Below are 13,606 nucleotides of genomic sequence, written 5' to 3' on the forward strand. Positions count from 1 at the left end.
ATAGCTCACTTTTATCATGGGCGGGGGGGTAGGCTGGACTTGTTAGAGACTCTGACACTCATAAATACTGTTCTGTGGGGAAAAAGGCAGGAGAATTATTCATAAGGATTGTTTTGATGCTTGCGACTTAAATGTTTCAGCCATATAAACATAATTAAATCATAAAAAATAATACCTACATCTTCTTTATGGTGGCACTCACCAGATAATATGTACTTTTGAGAGAGTGACGTATGTAAGGTGAAGTAGTTCGCATTTAAAACATGCACAGTGGAGAGAACGTTTGCATACCTCTATGCTACATTAATGTAATGTGGATGATATTTCTTTTGGATATTGTACTTTTGGAAATTTTACATGATTTAAGCACACTGCTAACTAAAATGACTGCTCCCTTGTGTTAAAAAATCAGTCTGAATTAGTCTAAAGTACACTATACATAGCAGCTATTAAAATAGGGAAAATGAATTTTGCCAGACTAGACAATACCAGCTTCTGAAAGTGCAATGAATGAATTACCAAATATATAAAATGTAAAAAAAGTTATCGGCTCTTTTTTATACAATTGACCTCTGAAGTTCAGGAAGTGAAAATGACCAAGTAGAGCTAGCACTTTTTTGAAAGGTGCACATTTGAAGTAAGGCCAAGCTGTATACTCTATAACCCATAGTACACCCATCAATCATACACCAAAATAAAGGGAATTAAAGGTTCTTTGCATTATACCTAAGATATACAAGGTCTTTTTTAAATAGCCAGTATAACCAGTGAAGAAAGCCGGGGACATTCTTTTTCTTTAAAATCCTAACCCTATGCAAAATGCGAAACTGTATAGCGCCACCTTCAGTCTGTTCAAGATGATCTTCAGCATTACCTTACTAGCATGGCTGATCAAACTGATAGTTCTGTAATTTTGGCACAGCTGGAGGTTGCCTTTTTTGGGAAGTGTTATAATCAGTGACTGGGTCCATTGTGTTGGCCATTCACCTGTCTGCCAGATCTTATTGCAGATTTTTGTTCGTAGCTCTTTCACTGATTCTCCCCCATTCTTGATAAGTTCAGCTGGGATGTTGTCTACTCCAGCTGCCTTCCCATTCTTCAGTGCTCTTATTGCTGACTCCACCTCTTCTTTGAGAATGGGGAAGTCGTCATCATTTGAGGAGTTTGGAACTTCAAGCACCTCTGGGTCTCCTGTGGACTGATGGTTGTAAAGTTCTTTGCAATACTCAGTCCATCTTTCTGCAATGTCACTCGCTTCTGTGAGGCATTTTCCATTTTTGCCTTGAATGGTACTGACTCTTGGTTGTTTCTGTCTGGTGAGGTCTTTCACAATTTGGAATGCCTTTTTGCTGTTATTCTTTATCAGACTGTTCTCCATTTCTGTGCACTTTTGTCCAGTCCAATTTTCTTTTGCTTTGCTCAAGTTTTTTCTGATATTCTTGTTTATTTCTCGGTACTTCAATGCCCCTGTTGTGTGTCTGGTGTTTTTTAGTTCTCTTCAGGCATCACACAACTTCAGAATCTCTTCTGTAACCCAGGGTTTTTTCTTCGGGCGATGGAGGCCAATGATGTCCTTGGCAGTTGCTGTCATGACTGTGTTGAAGGTGTCTGTCATCTCATTGACATGACCATCCATCACAAGTAGTGGAGCAAATTTTCCTCCAATTGTGGCTTGGAATGACTTGCAGATGTTAGGGTCCTTCAGTTGTTCAAGGTTGAATTTGAGCCTGATGTTCTTTGGCTTGTTAATTTTCTTCAGCCTCACTCGGAAGTTCATGATCACTCCCAACATCAGCACCTGGGAATGTCCTTGTTTTTGCTCTATTGATGCCAGATCGGTAACGGTTTTGAACCAGTATGTAGTCAGTCTGGTTGTGATGGATTCCATTTGGTGAGTGCCATGTCCAGCATCGTGAAGCTTATGTTGTCCCAGGGTGTTGGCTAGTACCAAGTTGTTGTAGCTTGCGAACTCGAGCAGCCGTCTCCCTCTTTCATTGGTAAGCTCATTGCAAGAAGGTCCACAATTTACCTCCCAGTCTTTTAGAGCATCTTTGCCAACTTTGGCATTCCAGTCTCCTTGGACAATGAGGATATCTTTCTTACTGACCGTGTTTAGAATACCCTGTAGTTTGTTGTAAAACTCCTCTATTTCTTCATCATCATGATCGGTAGTTGGAGCATAGACTTGGATAATTGTGATGTTAAAGGGAGATGATTTCAGACGAATGGAAATGATTCTGCTAGATATGGGGCAGCATTCCAGCACAGATCCCTTGATGGCTTTGTTTACAAGGAAGCCTACTCCATTTATGGACTTGTCACACTCTCCACTATAGTATAATATATGCCCATCTTCGGTTTGTTGTTCTCCTAGGGATTTCCATCTAACTTCACAGAGTCCCAGAATGTGCCATGTGTAGTGTTCCAGCTCATGTGTCAACTCTTGGAGTCTTCCTATTTGCGCCCGAGTTCTAATGTTCCAGGTGGCGATGGCAATGTTGTCTGTCACTCTGATTGTATGCATAGCACCAGTAGCACACTTGTCACCTCTGTCCTAGTGGACAACGGCAGGCGCGGTCCTTGTTGACCCGGGCGACGACCGATCCGGTATTGTTAGCTCAGATTTGTCCAGCATTATCAGTGTGTCTTGGGCAAAAGTCGTCTGGTGGAGCCCATCCCTCTCCAGACCAAGGAGTTGCCAGAAGGGGATGTAGTACATCGTCCAGCTGCCTTAGGGTCTCCACTCCGGATTTTCTTTTAGGGTTTACTCCCTTAACCTTTGGCTAACCAAAGCCGACCTGCAAGGCAGCAGGAGACTCGTGGATGGGCGGGTGCGTCCATTTCCCGAGCAGATAAAGCATCTGCCACTGCCCAACTTGGTGGATTCGTTTGCAACAAAACTGAACAAGAGACACCCCTTTTAGCTCTCTGGTTGCAGATTAGAGAGCCTGGGCAGTGGATGCTTTCATCCTGAAATATTACTGCCTGTTAATGTACACCATCCCACACTTCAGAATGATTCTGCAAGTGCTCAGAAAAAAGTCAGGACCTCGACTTTTGAGCTCATCTTGATAGCCCTTTTGTGACCCAGTGATTGTGGTCAAATGATCTTGACCTTCTGATAGACCAGCCTCAGAGGATGGGTCTTGTCTCAGCAGGGTTTTCATTTTACACAATAGCCCACAGATTGGCTCGTCTCAAGCAATATATCTGCCAGGAGAAGCTTTTTGAGCAAAGTTGATGATTGTATTGCTTAGGCCAGGAGATTCTCTATACGCGTCTTTTATGCCAAGTAGAGAATCATTTTCAGTTGGTGCAGTAGGAAATGCTAATTTTTGTTCTCTTCCTTTTTGAAGAGAACAGTGCTTGGGTTATACTATCAAAGACTGTATAGCATCTGTATTAAGTTTTCTGAAGGCTTAGCAAATGGTTCAGATTCTCACATCGCTAACCATATTAGGTAACTTGAATTGCAGAGACCAGTATTTCAGTCAAAAAATTAAACCTCTTATTTGTCTTATGGTCTTTAAATAAAATCCCCTATGTGCATTTGGCTGAAGCATCCTTCATTAGTATCCATGAGAGAAGGGAGTGAGCTTCATACCCTATATTAAACAAGGTTTTTTAAGGTTCATTAGCCTGGTATCTCTTCTTTGCCATCCAGTTTCTTAGCCACAAGCCATCTACCTTCAGGAGCTGTACACCACCCTGTAGAGATCCCCAGTCTAAGTTGTACCTGTCCTGGGGAAGATCAAGTTTGACTTTTATGCCCAGTTAGGGCATCAAGATTCTATTTGTTCACTTCTGAAAGGAAAAGAAATATTAGGAGGCATCTTTTCCTCACCTTAAAGGGCTCTGCTTACATTTCAGTGTCCACTACTTTTAGTTGGATTTTATGAATGATCAACTTAAAAGTCCCTGAACGACAGGGATCTTTCATTTATGAAGATTGAAACCCATGAGGTCAGAATCATTGCTGCCTCATGGGCCTATCTAACTCAGTCATCATTAGAGGATGCTGTGTTATGGTATGTGTTTTGGCTGTTACACATAACCTCCTCATACTTACATTCCTTGGTTGATTTTAGTGAAGGCATTTATTCTGTAGCGCTTTGTGGACATTCCTTGAGTTAGAGTATTGTCTTGTTTAAACCAGTTCTGAGGTCATCAACCTCCAACTGCATTGGCAAACTCATCTATGCAATATTGTCAGGTTACATATTACTTACATTAAGGTGAATGGGAGGTGAGGGACATAAAACTTATTTTAATGATGTAATAATTACCTGTTGGCCAGATTATCTCCATCTATCTAACTTTGATTTCCCAGGAGTAGTCTAGTCCTGAATTTTTTTTGGGTCTGTGTTATGGTATGGATTCTTACCAGAATTCACTATGGAGGTTTACCCATGGAAGAATGAATTTTAAATTACAGGCAATGGTAATCCCGTTCCAGGATAAGAAAGCAAAGCAATGCTGACAGGTAAGTATTACATCACTGAAATTTGTCTCCTGTCTCAGAAACTACATATTATGTTTAGGTTTTGGATCTTATGTTTGCCTTATTTGTTATAATAAATACCTGCAGTCTTACAAGCTGAGATATGAAGTATGTTTCATTACACTTGCTCAGAGGTCACCTGGGGTAAAAATATGTATGCCTTCATTGTGGTGGCCATTTGGAATTATTAAATTATCATGGATGAACAAATAAAGTTTCACTCAACAACAAAACTCAAACTTTTACCCAGTATATATGTATATATATATATATATATATATATATATATATATATATATATATATATATATATATATATATATATATATATATATATATATATATATATATATATATATATATATATATTGTGATAGGTATACCCCAGAATCACCCATGACCTTTAGAGCTGCTCAGGCCATTAAACAAATTAGTTGTTATGTGTGGTCAGTGTTGACAGATCAGGGTTTAAAATTCCAAAAGCCTGACATCTGGTACCCCAAATTTTAGTATGTGACCCAGCTATTATTTCGACTGCAAGTCAGGTGGACTCCATCTTGATTACAGTGTTACACCTATGATATACTATTTATGATTGGGATGTAGATGTAGACAGAAATGAGCGATGAAGATACGATCTGAAAATGAATTAACCAAGTCAGGGATCGTCCTGGGCTTTGCCAATGTCGCAAATTGCGATTTTTTTTCCTTATTGGCGACAAAAATATCCCATCTGGCGATTTGTTTGGCGACAGACTTTTTGGTTATTTAATTTGTACATACAATCATGGATTTTGACTGGATAAATTAAAAGGGAGAATGAAAGGAAGCCACAAACTTGACTAAGCAATGCATTGGAATCAATCTGTTACACAAACGATCCTTTGTTCGTATTGACAACCCCATCTTTAGAGTGCATTGTTACATCATAATCTGCTTATGCTGACATCTGGGCTGAGTACTGTATGCTGTGATACAGTCAATCATGCTACCGAACTATACGTACAACTGACCGACTTCTTAAGACGCGAATAGAACAGATACAATTAATTGAATGGCTAATCCTTCTGTTGTTGTTTTCATTTTTTTTTTTTTTTTTACATATACCAATACAATAGTTTTGCTGAACCTTCATAGAAAACTGATAACCTTTGAAGTACCGACTATTGCGTATAAATACGAAGCAAATGGAAAAAATCTCAATCACAATTATATCTGTCGCCAGTGCAGCATTTTACTCATTGATCTTTTCCTTTTGCCATCAATCCGTGTTATGGCTGCAGAGACTTAAACTCCGCAACAAGAAATAGCACAAAAAAAAAACAGTTTTGCATAATTAATAATAATTATTTATTTCTCAAAATACAGGAGTGAAAGAATCCCTAAATTGGGTGTGAATTTATGCTTATATATACGGTCCAATATTGCCAGGTGTTGACTCATGTAAGTTTCATTCGTGGGAATGGAGATCCTAGTTTGCTTGTTGAGAAAATTTATACAGCATTCAGTGATCATTCTTGGGATTTAGGAAGCAATTCACTTCAAGCTTTGTGAAGCTAGCCATAAGGGGGAGGGGGGGCTGGCGAGAGACTACTGGTGTCACCTGTCAGCACTGTAGACTGTGAACGTGGATTCAGTAAGATGAACCTCATAAAAACTGACATCAGAAATAAACTCTGCATATCATCTCTCGAGAATTTAATGAGAATCAGCATGTACAGATGTGAAAAATTAGACTTCGAAACTGCATTCAACAAGTTGGCAGCCCTAAAATCGCGACGGATCTTCATATAACACTTTGTAACATTTTGTTAATGCTTATTGTAATTAGAGTATTAACTAACCCACCATTGGTAATTTTCATTGCTGTTAATTAATAGACTAAATTAACACTTCAAAAATGTACACTACTTGTTCTGGCGACACTTTTTGAAAATTGGCAACAAAATATTGAGGTTGGCGATTTTTTTGGCGACAGCTTTTTAAAAGCCAGGACCATCCCTGCAAGTATAGTACATAATACACCATTTTACATGCCTGGTATGACTTATGTTTGATGTTGTATTGAAAATCCAGGGTTTATTGGATCATGGAATTGTTTATGCTCACCAGTACATGGATTATGGATTAATGGTACATAAAAAAAATAAAATGAAAATAAAGCAATAAAAAGTTGTGTTTGACCTTTCATCTCTTTAATTCCACTCATATCAAATTGAGAATATTCTTTAAAAAAAACAGCTGCTTCATAAGAATAGTGTAATAATACTAGATGTCCTAGACATAGATGTGCTTTTCCTATGTTCTATTTATAGCAACTGTATATGACACATTTTCAAGAAAACATGGGTTTCTTCAACTTGAAACTTCGCCTAATATATTCATTATATTGATTGGATAGTTAGGTAGCAGAGCATTCAAAACTTTTAAAGAAAATGGTGCCATGTTCAGTGAAACGGGCTTTAATGGTGTGACTTGTGGATGTTTTATGACTGAAACTGTTGGAGCAGATGGATCTTTTCAAACTTCAAAATATGTCAGATCACAAAATGGAAAACACAACACCGCTTCACAGTCTTTAAAAGAAAAATAAGTAATATAATACAGCACTCTTATTGAGCACATGATTGTCATGCTCATTACAGAGTTCATGACTTCATGGTCATTCAGCAAATGTTACACATATAGACTAGTTAGAGTGAGTGCTGAATATGAATAAGTTGTCAGTATATTTTGTGTTTGTATTCTGGTTCTAATCCACTTGGATTTTGGACAAGAATTTTGACTAGCTGTAGAAGCAGGCTAGTAGTAAAAATAAATGTACATTTCTCATACATTGTAGTCTTACGGCATCTAATATATACATCAGACTTTTTATGCCCAAATTACACTATTTTACCACTTATATTAAGAATAATTATGCCTATGCCTCTCTGGGGTTAGCATGAATGCACATGAACAGGTGTAAAATAGTGTCATGGTTATAATGGTTATTAAGTCTTTGAAAGTTGTTGAGAAATGAGCACCACATTTCAAGGCCTTGAAAGTCATTGATTTTTCACCCAAGGGTCCTTAAATTTTAGAGATTTCGATTATAAATGAAATATGATGGAAAGTTTTACTTTCGAGTACATGTAATTTCTTTTAAGTTGTGCAAGGATTGGGAATACAGTTTGATTTTGTCTTGTCATCTGCTAGTCGTTCTGCCATTATAAGACATTATGCCTAGCATCCCTTTCATTTCTGTTTATGACTAGTAATCATTTTTTTTGCATACATTACCTCAACACTTTAATAGATTCTGCTGGTATGGGATGAATCTTTATGACGCAAAGACAACTCATTCTATGAAATATATGCCCCTTTGACCTTGGGTCAAGGCCACACTTTTACAAGATTTGAATTTCAGTTTGGTTTTAAATTTTTTACTTTGATTACAGTTCCTTAACTCATGGTCGTTCAGTTGGTAAAGCATTTGATTCATAATCCAACAGTCATGGATTCGATATCAGCTGAGACCAGCCTGGGTCGTTTGCCTATGTGGGAAAGGCACTTAGCTGCCATTTGCTGGTCATGATATAGCCTATAATGTTTTTGCAGTTTCCTCAACAAATCAGATAGCCTGATGACCAGGGCCTTCCATACCTAAATTGGTCCCCTCCCATATTTGAAGCAAGTTGCCCATTGTGCTTGTCGAAATAACAAAAAAGCTGTATCAAATTTGTCTGATATAACCCTGTGCATGTCATTGAAATGCAGCATTTTCATTTTGACACTTTTGAAATACACTGGTAAATTATTCATATTTAATTTCCTACTGGGGCTCCATTTGTAGGTCCCTCATGAATGGAAGAATGTCTGCTTACTTGTATCGAATGCTATAATATTAGTGTATTTCATTGATTACCAATGATAAGCATTTACTTTTCCTTCATGAATAATGAACTGTCCCTTGCTCTTGGTTATAGGTTAATGTATCACTATTTAAAGGTATTATTTTTACTGCTTGAGCTAAAGAAGATATCTGTGGCTGTCAAACTTCATTTGTTTTCAACTTTGATGAAGCAACATGTGGAGATTTATGCAGTGTTCAAAAAATGGAACTATCCCAAGTTTCCCAAATACTTTTCCGTTCAGATCATGATGAAATACAGAGATATACATCAACCTGAAGGGAAGGCTGGAGATATGCATGCACAGTCAGAGAACCAATGGACAGAGGTGTTGGCCACAATTATTAAGAATTCCATCCATGAATGTTCAATCCGTTAGCCAATATCAAAATTATATAGTCAAGAAAAACTATTTAAAGCAAGGCAGACTTAAAATTAATTTGCATGATTCAGGCAGCAAGGAAGAAACTGAAGAGCATTTTGGCACATATTGACATCATGAGCTGGAGGAATACATTTCTTTTAAGTGAAATGGAATCAGAACTTCAGTAAATAAAGACACCAGTGTTGTTTGTAAACACTTTAAAGCAGTGGTTCCCATCCTGTGGATTGCAGACATCAGTGGGTCCATGGGGTTATTCCAAGGGGTATGTATTTTCTCAATTAACAGAGCTTAAAAGTACAACTATTAGCATGTGTGGGGTCTTCAAAATTGTTTGGAGTTAAGAAGGTGGTCCTAATACTCGAAAAGCTTGGAAACCACTGGTGTAAAGCATAAACTGGTGTTTTGTTCTGATGACTGGTTGGCATCTTCACCTGGTGAAAATACTGCTTTTAATGAAATCAGATAAAATCAGAATTGTAGGTCCCCCAGATTTTGTAAGTACACTTTTTAAATGCAAATTATACCAAAAAAATCAGTTTCAATCATTTTTTTATTTTTTATTTAAAGTATACTAATTTCAGTGGCATGTCATATTAATATTTGGAACATTTGAAATTTTTAGTTGAGGCAAGTGATATTTTTGAAGCTATTTACCTTGGGCCCATATCTGACATTTTTTCTTTGAGAACTGCATTAGAAACAAACAAACCAAAAACAACATCAACAACAACATTATACATCTGATGTTTCATTATGAATTAAAACACTCATTCAATCTTTTGACCATGGGTTATGGCCCAGAATGTTATAGTGTGGACTTGACCTGCAGACCGTGTTCTTTTTGTATATTAGACCTGTGTCTTTGGTATTGAAATCTCCTATTCAATTAAAGTTCTTATATTTAACTGAATGGGAGATCTTTTAATAGATTTTCTTCATTAACTATTTATAAAATACTATAAGTCATGAACATATTCACAGAATTAATTTTACTCTTTCTCCAGTTTGTGGAATGATAATCTTAGTTGGAACAGCCATTCTGGGTCGCCTTTTTATCTCCAGAAAGTGGAGAGTTCATCAAGGACGACAACCCAACCACCAGCCACCTCAAGCTTGTTTTCATACCTGTTCAAGTGAGTACAATTTACAGTTTGACTCGTGAAAATTAATAAGCTTTATTTATTTAACCAGGAATAGTTTTATACACTTTATTTATTGTGAGCTGCACAATGCTGTTGACAATTTGACAATTGTCACTGTGTTTGTGGAAACTAGAAAACCTTTAAATGTCAAGGGATTAAAAAAATATATAGATTAAAAATGACAGTTTTTGTTAATGTGTATGGTAAATTTAAATTAAGGTGAAACCATTATTCCAATGATGTCTATACAAATTTGGCATGGTCATGGGGGACAAATCTCAAGATGACAAATTTGATTCTTTCCTAATATGACTTGATGGGTTGGAATTTTAGTATTAATTTATAGTGTTTGTTGCTGTGTGAATTTTCAGTATATTTGCATCCAGTGTCAATCAGAAAAGGAATTGTGAAATAAATTATTACATGAATCAGCTAAATGATTCTTTATTATTTATTTCTGTTACTATACCAGCAGACAGCTCCAGTGGCTTAAGTAGTTGGGCCGAATCATACCAAAGATTTTAAAAATGGTACTAGCAACTGCCTAGCTTGATGCTCAGCATTAGGAGGGAAGTGTTAGGATCAGTCAGCCTGGTGTCATGAGAATATGACTGGGTGAGACATTATGCTACATGTCTGCAGCATGATGCCTCAGTGCTAGATATCACTATAAACTGCCACACTGCAGACATCATAGCAATATGACCGAACAATTGTTAAAGCTTCATTAAAAATCCAAATCACACACAGACTCTACCTGCACCTTGAGATTGTGGTATATAGTAATGGTCATGGTCCAACCTTCCATTTGGCATTCATTAACACAACTAGTCCAGCAAAATTTGATGGATTGCATATCAAACTTGCTAAATATTATAGTCATCATCTGAAGATGTTCTTCTCAGCAAATCACTTTTTTACCACAGTTTTGTTAAAGTTATTGCCCTTTTTAGTCTTAGAGCTTCTATATGACACACAGTCATTATTGCAACCATTCCTGCAGTTTATTGACGACTTACATGAAACTTGTTAATATTATAACCATCTCCTGAAGATGGAAGATGCACATATCGATAAATTCACTTTTTACCTTCAATTTTTGTCAGAGCTATTCCCCTTTTTGTCTTTTCACTGTGTATAACACAATCTCATTAGCGTAACTAGTCTTTTATTATTTTTGATGGATTGCCAAGAAACTTGGCAAATATTGTGCTTATCACCTAAAGATGCACATGTCAACAAAGCACTTTGCTCCTGCAGTGTTTTGCTTCATTAGTCATAGAGCAGAAGAGTGTATGCAGTAGCCTTTGGTCTATCCATTCGGTCTCCAGAATCCACAAGTTCAAGTTTCTTATCACTACTCCTTAATGACTTGGAGGATTCTGATGAAACTTTACAAATCATTCATCCCATTGACTAGTTGGAATTGGAACAGTACTCTTGAAATATAACACTACACCTCTTGAACAAATGGTCATACAGACATTAGATTTGCACTAAAATCTTTACTATGTTGAAAGTGGCTTCCTAGTACTTGTCAGACATCTAGCATGTCCACCACAGGGGCTGTCTTGAAAAGTTTGTTACAACTTATCATGAACTGATGGTTTTAATGACATCAGATTTTCACTAAATGACTTCATATGATGTCTTCTTGGTCCCAAACAAAACTGGTTCTCCTTGGACATCCAATATGGCTGACATAGCAGACATCTTTACATCTTGAACGGATGGTAATATTGGGTAGATTTATAAAAGATTTTGGATGTCTACATGGTACTGAATGAAAATGGTGCTAATCTGACCTCAAAACATGGCTCCCAAATTTAATTTTCACTTCTTCTCCAAAATAGATTCAACAAAAATCTTCTTAAAATGTCTGTGTTATATTAAATAAAAAGGATGGTGTTCTGATATACAATATTGCCTGCATGGTGGCTATCTTGAAAATCTTGCTGTGGGTATTTCTCTTACACATATGGTTTGTAGCAACATAGGGTTTTTCTGTAAAAGGTTTCCAAAGATGTCATGTTCATCCTAAATAAAGAAGCAGATCTGACACCTAGTATATCCACTATGGTGACCATGTAATCAAATCTTGATATATTAAATGCTTATCCTGAATGGACAGTCATAGTGACATGAGGTTTTCATTCAACAAAAGAAAATGATGTTGACCAGGTCTCCAATTTGATGGTCCTGGTGACCATATTGAAAATATTTGTATAGCTGTTCATTAAGGAATGGTCATATTGACACATGTTTATAAGTGTAACACTTCTCACTGTGTACAGTCAAATCTCCTAATGATCCCTTTTCTCCAAATTTCCTGTATAAACATCCTGTATGTAGCAGTCACCTGCCTTCAGTGGTCAGCATCAAGTTGTTTCCTAACCAGTTGTTTCTACCTTAAGTGGATGCTGGTGTGTATCTATATTGATGGCACAGTCTGTGCAACAACAAAAATTTGCCTCATGAGGAAGGTATTGTTTAAATAATTGTGAATTTATGTTCAGATACTCACTATACCCCAGTCACATTGACACTGTAATTTAAAGGTGTCAGAATTAAAAGCAAGGCAGTTTTTATCATTAGGGTAGAGGGTCAAAGGAATTAATTTATTATATGGCAGGAAAAGTAGTCATGTTATAGCAGCAGAAGTGGAAGTTGTCTTTTAAGCCAGTATGACAGGTATAGCTGAGATATCATATATTTGTATTTAGTGAAATTATTGTTTTGCTATGATACACAAAACACAGGCCAGTAATATTTTTTTAAGGCAGTGATGATTTAACCTACAAGATTAAAGTGAGCAGGATATGGTAATCTGTGTGGAACATAAATTTGGGAGAGAACAATATTAAAATGGGTATTTTATATTTTGTTGAATAGAGTATATACAACAGTCATGATATTAAATAATAATAATAATAGTATTTGTACTGTAGTTATTCAAAAACAAATTTTAAAAGGTAAACCTGTGTACATAGGTCATGTTTCTGTCAAACCCACATTAATTTAAAGTTAGACATTCACTTCTCTGCAGTAGCAGCATTATGAAAATTTTTTTGTAATGGCTTTTGTTAAATTTTTCAGCAGTGCTTTGACTCTGGGCTTGATTATTAAAAATTTCTACTATTTGTTGACCTTTTCTTAATAATTGTTTGTTACGTATATCTGTATTTTGTACTTGACCTTGTCCAAAATCAAGCTCATGGTGTACATGACCAGTAACATTTATTTTGTTGTTGTTGTTGTTGTAGGGTTTAACACCATTTTTCAGCACACAATAGGCTATACATGGCGGCCAGTATTAATGGTGGAGGAAGAACCCAGGAAAACCCCAGAAAGAACCACCGACCCATGAGAAGCTACTGGCAAGCTTTCTCACATACCCACATTGGCTGAATTCGAGACTCGAACCCATGCAGACAGAGGTGGGATGGCAGTGATCCGTAACAGAAAGCGCTTTAGACCACTCGGCCACTTGGGGCCCTCATTTATTTTGTAAACAAACGAATACATAGCTAACATTTTTTCTATGATTGTGGATTAAATATTGAGATTGTTGTTAATGATAAACATGTTTATGGTCTTGATTCTGACCTTAGAAATTTCTAGAATGGAAGTTTCCATTAAGTGACATAGCATTTTCAGAAAGTGGTAATCACAACCTAGGTCGAGT

The 13,606-nt window shown here is 36.7% G+C and overlaps 1 protein-coding gene across 6 annotated transcripts in view; it reads left to right on the forward strand.

Moving 5' to 3' along the window:
- Positions 1-13,606, forward strand: part of LOC149771963 (uncharacterized) — a 75,283-nt gene that overhangs the window by 15,414 nt on the left and 46,263 nt on the right. For all 6 annotated transcript variants that reach the window (XM_089948017.1, XM_089948020.1, XM_089948018.1 and 3 more), the window contains exon 3: positions 9,784-9,912. In XM_089948017.1, the coding sequence (XP_089804143.1) occupies positions 9,784-9,912 (129 nt within the window). The remainder of the gene's footprint in view (positions 1-9,783; positions 9,913-13,606) is intronic.

The sequence above is a fragment of the Sinohyriopsis cumingii genome, unplaced genomic scaffold (assembly GCF_028554795.1).
Source record: "Sinohyriopsis cumingii isolate HCF-2022 unplaced genomic scaffold, ASM2855479v2 utg001542l, whole genome shotgun sequence".
In the NCBI taxonomy this organism is placed as follows: Eukaryota; Metazoa; Mollusca; class Bivalvia; order Unionida; family Unionidae; genus Sinohyriopsis; species Sinohyriopsis cumingii.